Consider the following 21,546-nt stretch of genomic DNA (forward strand, 5'->3'; position numbering starts at 1 on the left):
GGAGAGAATTTCAAATCAGCCCGCCATGTTCTGATTCCAGTATGTACACAGTCATGCAGTGAGCGTTTCGCTTCCATCTCGTGACGCAACACGCTTACACACAAACACAACTGTTCGTGTGTGTGTGTGTGTGCATGTGTGTGCTGTGTTGGACAGCTGAAACGAAACGCTCACCGCTACTTGCTCCGCTCAGCTGTTCGCTAATCGAGCAATTTCTGTCCGTCGTGGTGGTGTTTAGGAGATACTCGAAGAAAATTGTGTGCACATAACTGAACGATATCAGAAGGAAAAACTACAACAACTATAAAATCATATATATATTTAACAAGTTTGCTAAGTCAATTGTTATTTGCGTCATTTTGGTTCTTTTAGTTTTTTCTTTCTCGACAACAAATTAACAACGTTGCTGGCTTCCCATAAAAAGGATAAGCCCTAAGCATTTTCTGGGTAGTTTATTAACAAGAAAACAAACAAGTAAAGGCAACAACGCGCCATGGACATACTGAAGAAAATGTTCCAATCGGAATTCGAGCAGCAGCCGGAGTCAGAGTAAGTTATTTTTAATTCGATTTATTTGCTTCAATTGCGGCTTTTTTCAATGAAATGGATCGATAAACCAGGCACCTGCTATGATAGATACACTTTTTACCAGGATACCACACAGGCGCAAATGTGTGCACTGCCTGTATTTATATGCATGAGTGTGTGTGTATGGGTTTGCATAACTGTGCGCGTGTGTGTGTGCTCGGAGGCTGCGTATTGAAGTGAACTTCCTGCGGGCTTTGCTGGGGTTGCATTTTATGTCGCTGTGTGCGTGTGTGCGGGTGTCGTAACTCTTTACATGAGTGTGTGTGTGTGTGTGTGTGTGTGTGTTTATATATATATATGAGTCTCTGTGCACCTTTTGCCTTTGTGATTAAGCCGCCTACGCTTTTGCAGTGCTTCCGCATCCGCCTCCAACAAGGATGAGTTTCGCAAGCCGCAATGGTTCGAGGAGGCTGAAACGGATGACGAACTGTTCGATGACGATCGCAAGTTTGCTTTTCAGGTCTTCACAAGTCCATTGGAGATGCAGAAGCACTTCGAGCGGCAACTGCAGCGACTGCTGGAGTCAGTGCAGGACAATGAAGGTGAGTTTATAGTGAATCCCATAATTCAGCAGCTTTGAAACTCTTGCTTTTCCCCAATAGAGGCTGGGCTGGAGCGTAATTTGAGGGAGGATTTCTTGAAGCCGGGCTTCGAAAGCAAAATACTTAAGGAGTTTCAGAAGAGGCACAACGCGCTAGACACCGATCTGGATGGAGAGTAGGTGGATAATAGATAAGCTAATTTATATATTTATGTTTCCTTTGGTGTTTCCAGAATCTATCCCGATCAGTTGTATTCGCTGATACAGGGCCTGAATCCGGAGGAGGGCCACGACAACATTTTGCCCTCCAATCAGCGTGGCTTGCGCCGGGCCGCGCCCCGTCCCAAGCTCTCGGACGAGGAGCTCATCATGGGCCGCATCCATGGCACTCTCAATGCCGATGGCGAAACGAAGCCGGCTGTGATGCTGCCGTCGCGTCCGCCGCCGAACGCCAAGCCGAACATTATGACGCCCATGACACCGTTTGGCGGCGTATTCGATGGCACCTATCAGGGTCCGAAGATGTTTAGCCAGAGCGTCATGACCAAGACGGTGCGCAAGCCCGACGGCACCTATGAGACCACCAAGGTGACCCAAGACTCGACCGGTCAGCGGACAACCACGGTCACTCGCATAGTGGATGGACGCAAGGAGACGACCGTTAAACAGGAGGGCCCTGGCAGTGCTGGGTCGACGGCTGCTGGCGTTGGAGCTGGCGGAGATCGCAAGGCGTGCATGAGTCGCAACATATTTGTGACAAAAGAAGGCTACGCCATGCCACGGAACCTCTGGTGACCAGTGGTGAACAACTATTGCCCCAATCAAGATAAGCGAACATTGCTGCTACTACTCCAACGGCAGCAGCAGCAGCAGCAACAGTATGAAGATAAGCTAAAGCGATTCGTCGGCAACATAGTCCCACACAACATCCAAATTAGAACCTATTACATTTTAGTTTACATTCTCTTAAGTGTTTGTTGGTGTTTTAGATGAAACGCAATTGAGACAACAGATGACGACGATTCCACTGATCGTGGTCAAATACCATTGATGATTATTTGAGCAAGCGGCGAGCATCAATCGCCTTCTTGCCTCTATGTGTGCGTGTGCGTGTGTGTGTGTGCGTGAGCAGCGCTTCTGATGGCGCCCCACACACACACGCGCCCACACACACCAGTTCAGTTCCAGAGCACACTGCTGCCAGGAGTCCACGCACACTCTCCAGGCGCTGAGTGGGCGGCGCGTCCTCTCCCGCAGGACGCGCTGCTGCAGCTGTGTGAACATGATTCTTTTCAGTTTTGGGCCAGTTCGGCTTGACTCGATCCATGGCGCACGCGGTGGGGCCGCATTGTGGCCCACTCGACTTATTTTTGTTTATATTTGTATTCTCTTCGTGGTACTATCTGTGTCTCAATGGAGCGTGCAGCATCTAAAGTGCCCGTAGTAACAAAAGAAAAGAAAAAACAAAAACGAAAATATCAACAAAAAAAAATCTCGCAAATGGCATGCGGAAAACAAAGCATAATTATGATCTATATATATACATTTGATTTTTGATATACTTACTATATATCTGTATATTATATATATACTTATATTTGCACTCCCAATATGTTATGGTATGAACGGATCAGTTCTTATATAGTTTATATATACATTTATATAATTTCCTCTTTTTTGATAATTATTGTTTTGCATACACATATTTATATATCAGATTTGTATATGTATACATATATAAATATATATATTTTAGTTAATAGTTTGCATATTACAAATAGACCATAATGCGAGAACGCATACATTTAACATTGTATTAGATATCATTCAAGCGAAATGCAAGTGAATAAAAGTGTTGTGCAATAAAAACAAATGCAACAAACTAGGGAGCGTTTCATTCCATATGCCATATATACATACATACATATGTATGTAGGTGGTGTATATGATATCTGTATATATGCTGGTGTGGGTAGTTATATAAATATCATTTGGTTTAGCATATATTTATATCATATAACAGCTGTTTTGCTTATTTATTGCTATAATTGCACTGCTTTGATAGAATTTGCCTCAAGGCAATAATAATGCTGCTATTCCAAATATATTTTACTATTTTTTTTAGATAGCTTTACTTATTTTAAAAGAACATTCGAAATTGAATTAAATTTACAGAGTGTCTGAAAAGTCTTAAAGTGAAAGACAGAAAAATTAAAGAATCATATTTATGTGACATATACTATATGAAAAGTTCCTTAAGAGATCTAAATTGATGCTAGTTCCGATTAAACAAGATAGACGTAGGTTGAAGATCTCGAAAATATTTGTAATATTCAGATTCCTAAAACAAAAGAATTTTTTATTAAAAGCTCCTTTTACTAACCTCAGACTAATATGCAATATAGTGGTTTGATCAGAGTGAAAGCTTAAGCTTTCCAATTGGTCTCCTTTAGATAACTGTTATACTTATCCTTAAGAGACTTGTTTCATACATTTTCCCATATTTCCGCCAACATTCCAGTAAACACAGTTCCGTTAGCTTGGTATTTATAAGTTGTTTCGTTTTTTGTATATTTATATATATTCAACTAGTAACAAGAGCTTTCTTTAAGAACCAAAGAATGATTTTAATGATGCTCCTTCTTCACGAAACGCAGGCCGCAATAGCCGCAGCTGTGATTGCCGGGTTTATCCTAGAAAAAATAGAAACATATAAATATGGTACATTTAATGCACATCAATGTCTTCCATTTACCAGATTAATGTAGACTTTTGGATGGCCAAGCGGACCGTTGCCTCCGTCGCAGTAAACAACGCGCTCTTCGCACTCTTTGGGTGGAATCTCGTCGATTAGCTTGATGCCCCAGTTCTCATTCACATAGCGCTTGGCATTTGTGAAGCGCACATTGCGATAGTCGTCCTTATCGAATACCTAATATTAAGCAAAACGGAAATTAATAACAAATTTTGTTTGCGTAATCGCAAATAGAAACAGCTGAGCGCTGCGGCTCTTGCCTGGCCCGTGTGTGTGACTTTCTCGATGTCGCTGCGTGTGCTGGACCAGCGCATGCTGGCCAGCGGCATCAGCTTGTTCTGGTTGCAGCGTCCTAGGGAGCTAGCACGATTCATCAACTGTTTGCAGGCCATTTTTTTTTTTGGGTTGTTTAAAACCTCTCCAAATTTGTTACTGAAATTTAGTTACGATTTAGAGATGACAGTTTGTAAACGTACCCGTTACTTCTGACAGCCACTTCAATATTCTAATACAGATGAAGCAAATCTATATCGATCGTTGTATGGCTAAATTTTAGAATATGTTATGTGTAATATTTAATTATTATTATTGCTACTATTCCTTATTGTATTTATGTTTAAATGGTTTCTTCAACAATTTGTTTATAGCTGTCGATATATCGATAAATATATAGTTGATATATCGATTTTATAAAAACCACCCCACCTTCGTCTAGTGGCATCAACTGTATTCTGTGCAACTTTTTTCTACCGTGTGGCAGCCTTTGAACTGCGCTGCTGCTGAAACTTTGAATATAATCTGAAATACCTTAATGTGTAATATTAACATGTATTAATTGCTATACCTATTCTGAAAATGTGTGTATATAATTTAATATATAATTATCTATTTAAATAATAATTGTGTTCTATTCTTGCTTTAATTATTTGAGTCGTTCATTAGTTTTTATAAAAATCAAGTCCAATTGGCATACATGGTAGAAATATGCGATAGTGCTGCCAGATGTGTAAAAAAAGTGGTGCTCGTCAAGATTCAAATTAAGAATCTCTAACGTATACTACTACTACTAAATTCATAAATAAAATAGCATGAAGAAAACATTTAAGTTTTCCGAATAAGTTTTTTGTTTGAAAATTTTGTTTGACGTCTTAAATAAAATAATTTTTTGTCGTTACATAAAAATATTAAAAAAAAAAAAAAAGTTTTTAGCGGCTGGGTACTGGACCTTATATTCATGCAGCTGACTATAACTATATACATATGTCAATGCTAGCTAAAATCGAACCAGAATTATTTGAATAGCAAGCAATAAATTTCTCTACCTTTGAGCTGAGTTCCCAATTGCAGAGCTCTATCAACTGCCTGTCATGCCAGAGTTAAGGGTTGGGGGTTGTTTCATAATTTAGTTGACAATATTTATTATTATGGGCTGTCATGTAACTGGCCATGTACATGTAACTATTGCCCTTAACTATAACAACGCTAGCAGCATCCTAAGCAAACAAACGATGAGCACAGGACTAATAAAATTACATGACTAGCCAAACCCAGGCAGAGGTAGAGCCTGCCGAAGAGGGGGAGGCTGATGGCTGAAGGGTCAGCGTGCAGAGATATCCTGTTGTGTTTGATTGTGCGCCATTGTTTCAGAGCGCTGCAATTACGCAACTCGCCCCTAAAAACCTTGCAACTGACCGCTGGCCAGGCTACAGCTAACAATATATATAATTTACAGCGCTTTTGTGTAGCGAGGCGTGAATTTTTTCGACAAACTGAACTTGGTTGATTTTTGAAAAATTTTTAAACGCATTTGTTTGGCCGCGTAATTAAATGCAATTTTCCGTGTCGCTCGAAATGATTTTGCTATTTCAATTTGTCCGGCGACCGCAGCGGCTGGAGGCAGGCGCCTGGTCAGTGGCTACGGCGACTGCGCAGCTGCCAAGAAGTCAACGCGTGCGCGCAGCAGGACTCCAGCAGCAGCAGCAGCGGTTGGTCCTGGCCAGTTAAAGGATAATTTTGGTTTTTGATTCATGTTTTTCGACAATTTTCACCTTTTGAGTGGCAATTGCATTGGGTTGTTTTTACAAAAAGGATTAAGCGAAAAGCATAGCGGTTGCCCCTACTCCCTTACTCCTTTATATCCTGCATCCTTTGTCCTTAAGCAATTTAGCGTAAAACTCAGCGCTCATAGATATTGTTTTTTTTTTTTTTGGTTTTTTTGTATAGAATTTAGGCATTTATCAATCGTTTTTTTTTTTCTATCTGGTGGTGAAAGTGACAAATTTTTTCGTTGTCTTTTTTTTTTTTAGAGATTTATTGTCACATTGCATTCACTTTTCAAGTGGTTGAGTGGTTGTACGTTGTGTGTGGTGCATGCCACAAGGGTTGACAGTCGAGGGGCGTTTCCCAATAGATCAAAGCATCTGAGATTTATGGCACTAAAATCGAAAGAGTGTCAGAACTCATATAGCTGATATATGCCGATGTCTAAGGTAGCTAAACAGCTGCGACTTGGCTTAGGTTTAGTTGTTTGATCGAAATTTGTATTTGATTACAATATTTTATTAGTATTATAATACTTATAATATTTCATAAATTTAATATAAATTCAATATTAAAATATCAATATTTGGATTATTTTTTATTTTATGAGGAGAATCATCGAAAATCATTGTATATTATTAAAAAATAAAATATATCTAGGTAAAACGTAGAAGATTAATTAAGTTAAAGATGAAAATGAAATCTTTATTTTTAATTTAATTGAATTTTTGTAAGTAATATAATATATTTTCTCATAGTTTATCCATATATTTCTGCTTTCATCATATTTTAGTTATTTAAATCATTTTCTTCCTGATTATAATTAAATACATTTTCTGTTAATCAAAAAATGTTGTTTAACATTTTTTTTTTTCCTATATCAGTAATCTATTATATATGATAAAATCTGTTGAAATGATGATAGCCTTATAAACTCTCCCTTTATGATACCATCATTGAACGATCTTATTATATTATAACTCCTACATCCACATCTTCTAGCATCACACACACACATACAAAACTTATTTCATAAGCATTTCTCTAGCTAGGCCTAGTTTGCATTCAATCTATTCACAATGGTTCGTGTCGTGACGCTTTAATGCTAATTCACTGTGAACTCTTGTAACTCTGCATAGCAGCAATTAATTTGGTTTTCCTGCTGTTTTGGCAATCATTTAGCCAATTTCAAATAACCTTTCAAAAATAAACAACAACAGTTCCAAAATGCAATGCAACGACAGCAGCAGCAGCAGCAGCAGCAGCAGCAGCTGCTCACCTGCTCACCAAGCTCACCTGTGCTTCAAGTGCCATTGGGGACGGGGGGTCCGCATGGTCAATGCCACAGCTTGTTAGCTGTCCGGGGTTCGAGCTCCACTGGCCATTGGCTATTTTCACAGTGGCAAAAAAGAAAAAACCGAAAACGATAACAAAAAGCAACAACAATGTGGCTATACCCTGTACAGATTTGCAATATGTGTGAGATATAGGGTATTATGAGTTTTCTTTCGAGAGTTTGTGTAACTGACAGAGGGGAGCATTATCGAAAGGAAATCGATCTCTTCCGTGCCTGTGTCTTTGACATTATTATTTCTTTCTTGATCTCTCTCTCTCTCTCTCTCTCTCTCTCTCTCTCTCTCTCTCTCTCTCTCTCTCGCCCTTTCTCTATATCTCTCTGTGTCTCTGTTTTCTGTATTTTATCTTGTTCTATTTTTGCGCTCTCTTGTGCCTCTATCTTCTGTTCAGTCTTCTGTTCTTTCTCTTCAGTCTTCTGTTATTTCTCTTCAGTCTTCTGTCATTGCATTTTTGTCTCTTTCTGTCTCCGTCTCCTGCCGCCGTCTGCTAAATGGTATATCTCTCTGATGCTGTCAGCCTTACTCTACAGGGCATCTGCTAGTCAGTCATTTCATGTTTATTTTTTGTGTTTGTCTCTCAAGTTTTTTTGTTGCTGTCCAACCGTTTTTCCGCCATTCAAAATTATTCTGGCATGAAAATTAAAAACATGTTCTCTGGAAATTCAATATGCGTGTGCACTGGACGCACCAGAAACAACAGCAGCAACAGCAACAACAACAGCAACAACAGCGGTAACTGAGGAGTGTCATTCGTTCAGTTATTCATTTGCTCACTCTGTGAGTCAAACACTCGTTGAGGCACTCACTCACTTATTCATTCGATGCACAACAAATTGCTTGCCAACAGCTTTTTTTAAAGCGACAATTTGCTGTTGTTGTTGTTGTAGCTAGCGTTGTTGTTGTTGTTGTTGCTATTAACAATCATGTTGCTAGCTTAATTAAAAAAATCTGCCATTGGCCATTGGCAAATGCTGAACAAGCCAAAGCGAAATTAGCCTCAAGTGCTTTTTTATGACATGCTGTGCGCCTGCGCAGCGCCATCAGCATCAGCCGCAGCAGCAGCAGCGGCAGAAGAGCGAGCGAGCGAGATGGCAATAATGCCCAGCCAGCTGTCTGTTTTAACGATATTTATTTATATATTTGATATATATGTATGTACGTATATGCATATATCATCATTTAGTCATCCAACTAGAAATCGTTCCATGTTCCGCTGATTTTCATATATATTTATTTTTTTAACGTCCCTTTTTATCGAGTGACCTCTGTACGGGCAGGCCTGTTGACCCCCAACGGACAACGGCCGGGTGTGCCTGTGCCTGTGCGTGTGCGTCGGGTGGTTCGGTGGTTCAACTCGACTTTGATTGCTTTTTGACAATTTTTATGTTGTTTTGCTTGGCTAAAACTCAAGTGTTTGCTGTTGTGCGTGTCAGGGCGGGGCAGAGGAGCAGAGGATATTTTATGGATATTTTCCAATATTTTATGAGGTTTTTTAAGGGATTTATGTGTAGAACGAACAATAAATATTTATTTAAAAAAAAAAAAATAGTATTTACATGCATATAGAAAGTAATTATAATTTTTTATTTATTCTCTGTTATTTTAATGCCTAACTTCTTGACCTTTAGTTTCATGTTAAATATTTTTTTAAGTTATCATTTGGCTTTAGGCTAACGCATATTCACATCAACAAACTTTTCACACGACAATCAAACATGCAAATCTTATTTGATTTATCTTTATTAGATTTTTTCTATTTATCTCAAATTGACATAACTTGAATAAAGCTGCAAATTTGAACAAATTTTTAAGCCTATTTTCAAACATTATAAATAGCATAAACATGCAAATTCGCTGTGATTTATATTAATATTATTTATCTCGAATATTTCTCTGCTTGACAAACATTTAAATGCGCTGTCAAATTTGATTTGTTTGAATCAGCTTCTTAATTATTGAATTCGCATTAGGTTGATTGGCTCGAGGCCTGCTGTTTGGTCGTAAATAACCAATCGACAACAAATTATATTTTAATATTTAGATATCTCTTACTTTTACTTAGCTTGACACTCACTTAAATATGCATAATTTAATTTTCATTTATGTGTTTTTTTAACAAGTTTAGTCTTGCTGACAGCTTGTCACAATTTAACAGCCAGTTAATCGTTCTGCTTGGCGCGTTGCCTGCACTTAAAAGTTTTTTTTTGTTTGATGATTTAGGCGTTTGATTTTTACCGCAAATTTATTATTTCTAGGTCAGCTCTGGGCAAAAAATGCTTGATCATGAATATTGATGAATAGTGTACGTCAGTGTTAAGAAACATTTTTAGAAAATAGTATAAGTAAACAGTGTGAGTAAACATTGCTTATAATTATTATATTGTTAATATAATTATTATATTATTATAGTTAGTTATTAGTTATATTGATGTTTCACAGTTTCAGTTAATAGATTAGGCAAACTGTGCTGAGAAACAGGCATAGAACACACAATTGCTATCTCATATATTGACCAGTATAGCTTTTAGCTCTTTCAAACTACTTTAAAATAAAATTTCAATTGAGAAATTAAATTTTCTATGAAGGTTTTGCTTTACATAATTAAATTGGACAATATGGATTTCTTAAATTATTTACACTCTGGCATTTCTTCCTGCTGCTCCATTTGAAACTGTCTTCATTAGATGACATCATCGAAGTTATTTATTTTTTTTTTCAATACAAAATTGTTTGCTCAATTTGATGTGTCGAACAAAAACTTTCTTTTGTGCGCTGCGCCGCTTGCTGTGCAATTATGTGGAAAAGACACGCATGGTATACACACATAGACACACACACACACACACACATACACACACTCACTCACACACACACTCCATTCAGACACTCACGCACAACAAGCTTCCATAATTTGCTTTGATAGACATATCAAGTGTCCTCAGTCTACATACAACAAGATTATCATCATCATCATCCTCATCATATATGATGATATATAATATGAATGTTCATTAACAACAATTCGTCGTCTTTGGCGCACTTTTACCAACCGACTCAATTTTAATCATCATCAATTTCGCTGTCAATTCGTCTAGAAACGAATCCAGCTCTAGCTCCAGGTGACATTTGCGACTCGATTTTTGTCTTCAATTGAATTTCAATTTCAATGCACGTGCAAACGATTAATTTTAGTTTAATTTTCTCCTCTTTTTATGCTGTTTCCCATTTTTTATTGATCGTCCTTATCTGTGCGGCTCTTCCCTGCCTGACAGGGGCAACATTTTCCAAGCGCTGACATTTTCATTTTAATGTGTTTTTTTTTTTTGTAATCCTGCGCGTGTTTTTTATTTTGCACAGGTATCCTGCAGTGCGCGTTGATTGTCTCGCTTTCAATTTCTTCAGCTCGCTTTTTTTACGATTTACAATTTTTGCGGTTTTGTCATTCGGCCTGAGTGCGCCTGGCACCTGGGGTGCTTCAATAAAGCGCAGCGCGCCAATCTCTGGCAATCGCCTACCTTCACGGCGTAATTAAAACACGATAATTGTCAGATGTGGTTTATAGAAAGGTGCGACAAAAAAAAAAGGCAACGTTTTAAAGCCTGTGCGAGGAGAGAGCTGGGCAAATTGGCTTTGCGCTTCAATTTCGATAGTGTGGCAATATAAATAAATTTATTTATTTATTCTTTTCACCGGTTTTACGCGTAGTAAAATTCAGTTAAGCCTGAGAAGCGCGAAAGAGAGCTTATTAAATTTATTTGAGAAGAGATTTAAATTTCGAAATTAATAAAAAATTAATATTTTTTATATATACTTATATTTAATATTGGTTAAATATAATATTAAGATATTTTTAAATTTTATGCTGCAGATTAATAAGTCAGATCTATACGTATGGGGTTTAATTGTTAAATTGCTAAATTTCTATTTTAAATAAATTTATAAATTGCACCTAACTTACAAGTAAAATTTTAGATCATTTTATGAAATTAACAAACATAGTAATAAGAGTAAGAATTTAAATATAATATACAATATAATATATGTACATAAATATTTCCATATTCAAGAAAGGCCTGTTCATAATTTTTTAAAATTAATTTTTTAAATAAAAAATGAAATTTTTTTATTTAATTTATTTAAAAAATAAATTCAATTTTAGTATTTTTTTTTTTTTTTTTTTTTTTTTTTTTGTAAACAACCTTTGCCATTTGATTGTGTAAAATTTTAGATATTTCACTTAAGGCCTAGGAAAACCCCATTTCATTATCATACGAAATCCGTTTCGGATTAGTTTCATTTTAATGGTGAGTGTTGGCGATTTTCGCGCTTTAGCCTAACCTCAAATTGCGCATTGCAGTCGGTGCCCCGCCCACCGCAACCCTTCCCGCCCGCCACTCACATGGCGTGCAAATCCTGACAATTATGCGGGCTTTAAAACGATTGCCAAACAAGCGATGCGACGCATGGCTCGGCTTGGCCACGCCGGGGCTGGTCTGCCCGCCTGGAACTCTGCCCTTTGGCTATTTGCGTAACTCTTCTGGATGTCTACTCTGATATTAAATGGAATTGCCATGTACATTACAGTTTCACGGCTGAGCTCAGCGGCCACACCTCGACATCATCATCAGCATCATACAGCGAGCCTCAGCATCCGCCTCGAGGCCACCTTTTGACAGCAGCGGGCGAGCGAACCAACTGGAGGACGGGCGGACAGGCGGACAGGCGGACCTTCGAGCGGTTGGTCGCGCGTCCAGCCTATAAATGCAATCAACCACTCGACGAACAACTGAGCAGCTACAAAAAATCCTTTTTTATTTTTTATTTTACTTTAAATAAAAACGTGGATTGCTTCCAAGTGTTCATATGCATGTGTTCTAGTGCCAGCCTGGGTGTCTGTACAATTGCAACAGACTTTGAGGGTATCGGAAGGGAAGTTGAGCTAGATAGACAGGTTTGCCTAGGCAAGGCTTGGACTGAATCCGATTTTATTATTTATTTATATAAGCATTTTGATTTAAACTTGATAAGAAATTATATGTATAAACAAGAATTATAAATATAATTACAATTGTTTAATATTTTTTGTATTTATATACCTCCTTGATATTAAAAGTTAAGCTAATCAATTCTTACTTAAGTTTTATTGTTTTTTTTTTTTTATTTATTTATTTTTTTTTATATATATAAGAAAAATAATTTTTTAAATATCTCATTTTAAAAAATTATTTTTTTTTTAATTGATAAGGGACTTATTTTTAATTATATATATTTAATTTCATTTAATAAATATATAATAAATTAAAAAAAAAAATTAATATTTTAAAACATAATATTACCTAAATTATTTTTTTTTTTTATAACTGTTGGAAATTATTTATACTATAATAGGGAATAATAAAAACATATTTAATAAATTTGAATTCATATATAATAATTGTGTAGCCAAAAGGATATGCTCTGTATATTTTAAGTTTTTTCTGTTTTCTTGATGATCAAATTTAAGCAACGCTCTACAGCTTCATCTTTGCACAAGCATATAAAGTGTAAGCGTATCTCAAGTTCGTTCAGTTCGTGTCTCTACTGTACTTTTACTTGTTTTTTTTTTTTCTTTTTTAAGTGCAGCCTCTTGAACACTGAGCACTGAACAGTCGGCAGAGTGGGCCTGTCGAGCGGGCGGCGACGGCACACACACATTGAGGCCGAGTGGTGGCAGCGCCGCAACCCTTTCTGCCGCCCTGGCCAGCCAGCATCCTTTTATGCGTGCTCTTGGCTTAGATGCTGTAGCTGTAGCTGTTGGCGTAATTTATGCAAATTAAAGCGCACTCCATTTCGCGCCATCGGAAATATTTCCGTTTTTTTTATGTTTGTTTGATTTGGTTGTTTGTTGTTGCGCAGGCGCAGCTCGTGTGCATTGTTGTTGCTGCTGTTGTTGTTGTTGCCGGAGCGACAACAATTGTTAATTGTTACGTTTTGAAAGACTTGAGCACAACGTGCAACGTGCCCTTGCGGCTATAAATTGCCGTTAATTGACGGCTGCAACATGCAGGAATACCCCTGGCCAGTCACTCTCACTCACTCACTCTCACTCACTCACTCTCACTCACTCACTCTTTCTTTCTTTCTCGCCCTCTCTCTCTCTCTCTCTCTCTCTCTCTCTCTCTCTCTCTCTCTCTCTCTGTTTATCCACTATCAAAACTACAATTTAATAAAAATCAGATCTTATCTTAAGTTTTGCGCACTTTTCATCTCTTCGCCTGTCAAAATATGACAAAAATTTTATAGAAAAATTCATAAAATTTCAAGCATCAACACTAGATCGTCATCAACACAAAAGATCATCATCTGAGTGCCATGTGTTTGGTCTTTAATCTCTAATGCGGCACTTCAGATTTTTTGGGTTCGGGTCAAAGTGTTTCAATTTGAGCGCAGATTTTAGCACGGATGCTGTCGCCGCATCCCCTCGCATCAACTAAATCTACATGTTTGTTGTTGTTGATTTTTTTCAAAACGTTTTTAATGTGGAAATGTCACAAAATATCAGGCGATGCACGCGAAACGGGTTCACATTTGAATGACAATTGAAGGGCTGCTGGTCCAGCCTAGATTCAAAATAAAGTCTAAAAAAAAAAAAAAAAACGAATCCTAAACGTTGATGAGCTTGTAATGCCTCTCGATGTTTTGGTGGATTGGCGGGTTGTCGAGCCCTTAGATTGGGGGTTGTGTTTATTGTGCAGCTGTCCAGGCTGCGGCAGCTATTGTTGTTGTTATCAGTTGTCGTTGTTGTTGCAGCGCATGTTTTGCCTGTCTGAGGTTTGCTTTGCATCTCTGCGGGGCGTGTCCATGTGGCTGCTCACTTTTTGTGGCCCAACTTTGGCTTTGATGCTAAGCTGACGTTTGCTCTATGCAATTTTGCATGCTACATTTAACAATTCAACAGAGATACAAAAGATATTAAAAAAGGGCTTCAATTTAGATATAAAACTGATGAGTTGCTCACTAGGAATTAGAATACCTTAACAACTTACTAAAGGGCAGTTTGTGGTGAATTATGCTGGAACAGTTTTTAATTCTTTATCTTCATTTTCAGCTGTTGCATTGTAGGATAATGTAGGTATGATAAAAATACAGCGACTTATTCAGCACTTTAATTAATATTCCATCATTATGTAAGCTGTTATATATTTTCATCATTCCATCTATGTACAAAAATTTTTGCTTGTCTGAAGTCCGTTAAAGTTTCAAGTATTTGCTCCCAGTATATCCTTCCCTCAGAAAGCATTCGCTTTCATCTATGCCATAATTACATTGTACTGTTAGAATCTGTAGATAATCCAAAGGGAGTTGACACATTCAAAGAATACCCGCCTAAGGAGTTCTGAGTTTGGATATCTAACTAATGGAATTTCATTTCAAAGTTTTGCATTTAGGGATTTTCTAAGGATTTGGAGCCTTTAAGGATGTTTGACTTAATGTATCTGATTAAGGAATTAAGTACTTATTATGGAATTTTGACAATGGAATTCTGATTACAGAATTCCAACTAAAATTATGTGACTTAGGAGCTTCATCTATGGAGCTCTAAGGATTTGTGCTCTATAACTTCTAGCTTTGCATGTCTCATTTGGGAACAAAAACTATGAGATCTAATAATTAAGTTAATAATGCCCGATTTTAGGTAAAATATTTAAGTATGGATTTCAGACTTCTCAACTATAAAACAGAGAAAACACAATGCATATTGCTAATGCCTCTACCAATAGTTTGATAATTATCTGTAGTATTCGCCAAGGCAATTTCGTATTTCCTTTATTTAATTTAATTTAACAAAGCCTAGACATCATTTCAGCTGCAGCTGCAGTTGCTGCTCATGTTGTGTGGGGGTTCCATTGTTCTGGACTTCTGCATAAACACTCAAATGCTTTTGATATGTCTAGGCACCGCAATGTGTGTCTGCTCTGCTCTGCTCTGCTCTGCTCTGCTCTGCTCTGCTCTGCTCTGCTCTGCTCTGTTTGTCTTTGTCGCTTTTATCTTAATTACAAAAATGCTAAGCTCGCGCTCGCACTGATGGCAAAGAAACGGAGTCATTTGCAATGCGGAAATGCGACAGTTCCGTCGCACCACGAAGTTAGTCGACGTCGTCCTGGACTCGCCAACGTTTTAGTCCTTAAATGCGATTGCAGTGGCCTGCGTCGACGCTGACGCTTTAAGTGTCGCACATACCAGGGCCAACGAGCAGCCAGCAGCCAGCTGCAGGTTGATATATGCACGTGTATGTGTGTGCCGTGTCTGCTGGCCTGCCACTTGTCAAGCAGCGCACCGTGGGCCTAATATATAGACCCCATTATTCACAAAACTCCCAGCGCAGCAACTAAATTAAGTGAATTTATTTAACCGAGTTAAGCTAGTGAAAGCTCGGGAAACAAAAGACAATGTCTGTTTATGACAGAGTTTTGAAACAACAAATAAGTTTACATAAATCATATTATGAGCTGTAGAGCTGAGAGATAGTTTGGCTTCAAATGAAATGAAGTCGGACTTAAATATGTAATTTGGTATAAATAGTTGAGGATTTTATTCTAGAAGAGTACATTAAAGTGGTCCTGAATTTTACTCATCTTCGAGCAGAAATATTCCCCTACTAGGAACTGACTGAAAGCGGAGTCTTGTATAAATATATATATACTTTATATATTGTATTCTATATGCTAAACGAACTTTTTTGTTCTCTGTTTATATTGAGTTTCTGTTTGTTCTAATCTATGTCAAATCGAAGCTTGCTCAACTCTTCCCTCTCACATTGCTTTGACCTGCTTCTTCTCCTTCTTATTGCTTTATACTAATTTGAAAATCTCACTTAACATTTAGTCTAAGCTTCAGTCAATTTTAGCACCAGTGTTTACCATATGTGAACCACTGTGCCTTCTTGTTTACATCGCGCTGCTCAAAATGCCGACACATTTTAATTTTCACTTGCTGCTGTCCAGAGTTCACGGCTGTCCTTGCAGCTACCGAGTGCAATTATACTAAGCAGCAACAAAGTACTGAAATGAAAAGGTAGAAAAATTCAAATTATAATTATTATTGTATGCCGCGCTGAGCACCTCGAACAGCCCTCACAGTCGTTTGCCAATATCCAAGTCTGAATTATTTTTCTGTTATTCTTTATTGTTGAGCATGAAAACAGTTTTGGCTAATACTACTGCGCCACTCACAACAAATGCAGCCAAACAATGCAAACAACAACAGCAACAACAAGAGCAGTTGGAAAGTAATCGAAAATAAATACTGCGTACAACGACAACAACAACAATGCGCATTGGCTAAGTAAACAAAGTTGCAATTCCTGCAACAATAAATACAAAGGAAAATTGAAAAGTGGAAAATGTTGTGGGTAGCATAGCGGGAAAAGCCGCGCGTGTAAAAATCGAAAATGCATCAGAAATTCAAGCGACCCACGTGCCACGAGCCTCGAGCCCCGCGTCCCGATTCCCGCATCCCAGACCCAGACCCAGACCAAGTGTCGACATATTTACCTACATTTCTCTATTTGCCTTGTCCCGAGGCCGTGGTGCTCGTCCTGGTGTCGTCCTGTTACCCTGACTTGGGCTTCACGCTTCGAGCTGTTGGTTATATATGTATAAATTTTTTTGTATTTTTATTTTTTCCTGCTCCCTGGAACTCAGCTCTGTTTGTCCGCCTTCGGCTGTGCCCGTTGCAGCTCTTGCGTGTTGCCTTCTGGTTAACTGAACTCTTGTTTTCCTTAGCCTGTGATGGGGCGGGAAGGGCAGGGGGCAGATGTCTATGACTAGGTAGCTGCTCTGCTCTCCTTCAGAATCCGGTTGCATGTTGTTCGTAACGCATTCAATTCGAAGTTTTATGCGTGCAGCTACTTAGCAGCTAAGGGAAACTCCAGCAACAACAACAACTGAAACAACATGGGGAGCACCTACAATGTCTTGTGATTGAAAATTAAATTGAATTCTAACTGGCAAAGCAATAAATCGGAAGTGTGTGTGCGCAAAAGTTACCATAGAATGCACTCGTTTAGATTAGCTCGAGTTGTCCCACTTAAGATATAGAATTTCTAGCTCAAATACATTTCTGACATTTCGGACAGGTATTTGTGGTCGATACAAGTGGTTAGGTAGGAAGATATTCAACTTAGAGGAGAAATGGAGGGGAGCAGAAGAAAAGTGTTAGCTAAGAACTTCTTGGCTTTGAATGAAGCACAGGGAAAAGTCAGGCATTTGCTAAAGAAGAAAATTATTGAGGGTAAGTTAATCCAAGAGATGCAGCTACTTAGGGTTTTAACTTTCATATAACGATAACTTAAGAATTTATAATATCAGGCTTTAAGCTTTTTGTAGGACTTTTTCATTTATATATTTTCAATTTCCAAACTTTAAAATAGAATAGACTCTCCAGCTGATCTTAAAGCTTAAAGCTTAATGAGCTTATTTATAGATTAATGTCAAAGATATGGAATATACAATCTATAATTTATACTTTACACCTAGTCCATTATCTTAACATTTTCCCTTATACTTTATACTTCAATATTTTGACGCTGTTAATTTTTATTATTTTCTATCTCAGAATTTACATTTGCAATTCGCTCCGTTCTCCGCTTCTCATGTTGTTTATATTCTCAACTAACTAGCACTCATATGCATGCCCATAACTTAATGAATGCGGCTTTAGTCTGTGCCATTTGCTGCATTTCCTAGAGTGAACACATATCGATTGCCCACTGCTAGTCCAGGCAAATTCTGTGGCTTAACCAAGCCGGCTAAGCTGCTCTATTGTGTTTACTCAGCTGAGTGCCTTGTTTTGCATACATTGGCAACAATGGCAAATGGCCAACCAATTTGTCCAGCAAATGCATTTAAAGCGGTCTGAGAGCAATAATTCAGTTTAGTTAAACTATTTATGGAAGATATCTTGAAGAGATTCTGAGCCGGATATAATATGTATATAAAATTTACATTTTTGTGCAATATATAAATAAATCCATTATTTAGGGAAGAATATATAGTTAATTTTCAGCTATATATAGCAGTTCTAGGAAATATTTCACAGCCTGTCCTATCCCAACCTCAACCTCGTTAGCTAAAGTGAGCCTTTAGTTTATTATATGATGAAATATCTTTCAGATTCACCTGAAAGTGCCCAATAACGTAATTATCCTCGACTATATAATAATAATATCGCATATTTTAAAGCAGATATATTGACATATTATTCAAAAATGTTTCAAGTTTCAAGTTTCATTTTCTACAAGAGATTTATCTGAATTCTTGAACGTATATTTTTTTTACTATGTATGTTCTATATACCATAATTATATATACAATAAATAATTTTCGTATATAATTTAAAATTAAAATTACAGTCTACGCTTGCCAGCAAAGGAATACCCTTAATTAAGACCAAGTCCGTTTTACCATATCACAAATCTAATTAGTATACGACAGCAAGGCATACTCTCCTAGTTAGTTCACAGTGTCAGCTACTTGTTAAACTAGGCATTAGCTCTAATATACGCTGTGTAGGCCAGCCATTCGAAATGCATGCAAGTGACACAAGCTGGGAATGCTCACGCCTAAGCTAAGGCCACATTCAGCTGTATAAATCTAGCTGGGCAGACTAGATGATTTATGTGCGTGTGTGTGTGTGTGTGTGTATGTTGGTAATACAAGAGTTGCGAGTGCTATGCAATTGTCAGTCAGCCTGCATCTCTCGCTCCCCTTCTATGCAAATGATGAATGGATTCCAGCAAATGCTCAGCTGCCCAAAAAAGTGCGTAACCCTTTTGCCAACCCCTTTCCCTTCGGCTGTCCCGTCGAGGGGTTGTTGTTTTACCGTTTTGCTTAGCTAATCAATGCACAGCATACGAAATAGTTAAAAAAAAAAAAACGATACAATTTTCTATACATTTTTTCACTTAATTTTTATTTGTTTTTCTAGCTGATAACAAAAGTGGAAAAATTTGATGTGCGAGCTCATTAAAAATGCAAATTATGCAAAAACCACTTGAATGTGTAAACACGGGGCAATATGAGTGCGCGTCGAGTGCATTCGATAACGATAACTACGAAATGCTATCGAGCTGTTGAGCCAGACCCTCGAGGCCCCGTTGGATTGGCAGCTCGCAACTGTACCCGGTGGAACTAGTTCTGTTCACTAATTACGCTTAGCACGTAAATCCTATTAAGTCCACACGCAACTGACGAACACACTTCACAATCCCTGTCCAAAGGTAACCTTTTGTTTTAATTCAATTTCCGTCGCCGTCGACGTCGCTGCCCAGCGGCTGTTGACGTCCGCTGACCGCTGGTCACACGTCACTCATTGAGAGCAGGGCAGAGTGAGCTGGCGAACCGGTTAGCGGTTGCCCATGTTGAGATGCATATAAACCTATCCCAATGTCGGACAGGGCTTGCGGCTTATCGGCCCTGGGGAATCTTCGTGGGTCGCCGTATAATTGTCGGCCAATGTTAATTGAACAATTTTCTCTGAGCTGAACAGTTTTTTGATTGACATTATCGCGTGGGCGCGATATGGATCGGGGCATCGAGCCATGAGATATGAACTCTTGTCGAGACAGTTGGTCGACAGGCCTTCCATGAACTGTCAGCCACATGAACCGTTAATTTAACCAGCACACAAGCGAGGCTAACAGACAGGGCTAAGGGTAGCAACCCCTAGCAGTGGAACCTAATGTAAAAAAAAAACAAACTGAAACCCTTCTGTTCCATCTTCAGTATGTGCAATTTTTCAATATAGTTAAATTTCCAAATTTTGCACGCTTTCGAAATCATAATTAAATTATTATGGAACGTGCCAGCCCATTGCTCCCATTGCCCTACTTGCACTACTCAGCCATTGTTTACCTTTCTGCACGGCCGTGAGGCGGCATTCAAATGTTTTGTCATAAATTTGCATGGCACAATGCGAAAATTCTCGGCCGACCTAGACCCGCTTTTCCTGGAGCAGAAATTATAGATTTGTTTTGTTATGTTTCTCATTTCTTTCATTTCTATTTTTCGGGTTCGGCTAATAAATAGATTTCGCTGAGGAAATATGTGAGCTGTCATAATTTGCGCAATCATAATTTTCGCATTTTACTATGGGGCGTGGCTGTGACCCCGGCAGGGGGTAAGTGAGCAGCTGCCAAGGGCCACCACTTCTATTATTTTTTGCTATGCTTAATTAGCCAGCAGCAGAGTTCTTCTATGAAACATGACTAGGCATTTGCACATCATCTGCTAAAGAGATGAGATGAGATGTATTTACTCATATAGTATAATTAGTAAAAGCTTTTGGTTACGCCAAGAAGCAATAATCAATGTGTTAATACCAGAATTCGAAAAGCCAAACAATATATTGACTTAGCCCATTAGCTCTATTTTAAGCCAAGATAAAACTTCATTATGGGCACACTTTTTTTTTTTTTTTTTTGGTTTTTAATGATATCCAAACTGAAATCCGTTTCGGCTTGGCCCACAATATGCTTTGAGTGAACCGCCAAAGCAAATAAAACAAATTTAAAAGACTTAATTAACTAGCTGGCCAACACACAAAACAAAAGACGCTACTCAAAAACTGTTGTTACGGCTATACATTACATAAAGCAGAGCAAACAGATCACAAAATGTGGGATCGAGTTCCCAAAACATTTCACTTTAATTTGCTGAACAACAAAAACTCGATTATGTTTATTGGAGCACGAGCTGAGGTTGTTTTTGATGATGTGTGTGTTTGTGTGTGTGTGGGCTGTTGTTTTGGCGGAAGAGCAGCCTGGGAGCATTTAACTTTACCTATTTTGGGTGCCCAATAAATTGTCAAATTACCCGAAATGTGTGCAGACACTTTTGCGCGACATTTATGGGCCACAAATGTCGCTGGGGGCTCCCGGAGAGGCTTCGCTGCGACTTCTCATAAATATTCGATTCAAATGCAAAAACGAAAAGCGAAAAGCGTAGAAAAATGTTTATTTATGCCGCATATATAATCATTATAATCAAATTAATACACTCACTAAGTGCAATCAAAATAACATAAATAACTTTTCGGCTACGTTGGTAACTCTGAAAACTGAAAAAAAGAGTTATGTGTTTATAATTTGGACTTAAGAATACGCTACCTGCGAGACGCGCAGTGAGGCGCTTGGGTTCCAGCAGTGAATTTATAGCGAAGGTATAAAAACTTTAAAAAATATTTGATAATATTATAGCGAATAAGATTGCAATGAGCTCAAGAAAATA

General features: G+C 38.1%; 2 protein-coding genes across 2 annotated transcripts; one reads left to right on the top strand and one right to left on the bottom strand.

Moving 5' to 3' along the window:
- The first annotated feature begins 51 nt into the window (after nt 1-51).
- On the top strand, nt 52-2,099 carry LOC108611477 (uncharacterized). The gene is made up of 4 exons (XM_018004154.2): nt 52-549; nt 940-1,130; nt 1,191-1,305; nt 1,363-2,099. Exons 1-4 carry the CDS (start codon nt 494-496, stop codon nt 1,922-1,924), a joined length of 924 nt encoding a protein of 307 aa, XP_017859643.1. The 5' UTR covers nt 52-493; the 3' UTR covers nt 1,925-2,099.
- A 1,565-nt stretch (nt 2,100-3,664) lies between these two features.
- On the bottom strand, nt 3,665-4,382 carry ND-13A (NADH dehydrogenase (ubiquinone) 13 kDa A subunit). Its single transcript, XM_018001432.2, has 3 exons — nt 4,145-4,382; nt 3,885-4,061; nt 3,665-3,822 (listed from the first exon to the last, which is right to left on the bottom strand). Exons 1-3 carry the CDS (start codon nt 4,274-4,276, stop codon nt 3,757-3,759), a joined length of 375 nt encoding a protein of 124 aa, XP_017856921.1. The 5' UTR covers nt 4,277-4,382; the 3' UTR covers nt 3,665-3,756.
- Between the last annotated feature and the right edge of the window lie 17,164 nt (nt 4,383-21,546).

Source organism: Drosophila arizonae, chromosome 3 (genome assembly GCF_054131065.1).
Source record: "Drosophila arizonae isolate 15081-1271.41 chromosome 3, UAZ_ARI_1.0, whole genome shotgun sequence".
NCBI lineage: Eukaryota > Metazoa > Arthropoda > Insecta > Diptera > Drosophilidae > Drosophila > Drosophila arizonae.

Bases quoted from the DNA above. Each gene is read 5' to 3' on its own strand.
- ND-13A (XM_018001432.2), bottom strand. From the start codon at position 4,276: ATGGCCTGCAAACAGTTGATGAATCGTGCTAGCTCCCTAGGACGCTGC. The intron at 4,062-4,144 runs GCAAGAGCCGCA...GCTTAATATTAG, and splicing joins AAGTCACACACACGGGCCAG to GTATTCGATAAGGACGACTA. The intron at 3,823-3,884 runs GTAAATGGAAGA...TATTTTTTCTAG, and splicing joins CAAAAGTCTACATTAATCTG to GATAAACCCGGCAATCACAG.
- LOC108611477 (XM_018004154.2), top strand. From the start codon at position 494: ATGGACATACTGAAGAAAATGTTCCAATCGGAATTCGAGCAGCAGCCG. The intron at 550-939 runs GTAAGTTATTTT...ACGCTTTTGCAG, and splicing joins GAGCAGCAGCCGGAGTCAGA to TGCTTCCGCATCCGCCTCCA. The intron at 1,131-1,190 runs GTGAGTTTATAG...TTTCCCCAATAG, and splicing joins GTCAGTGCAGGACAATGAAG to AGGCTGGGCTGGAGCGTAAT.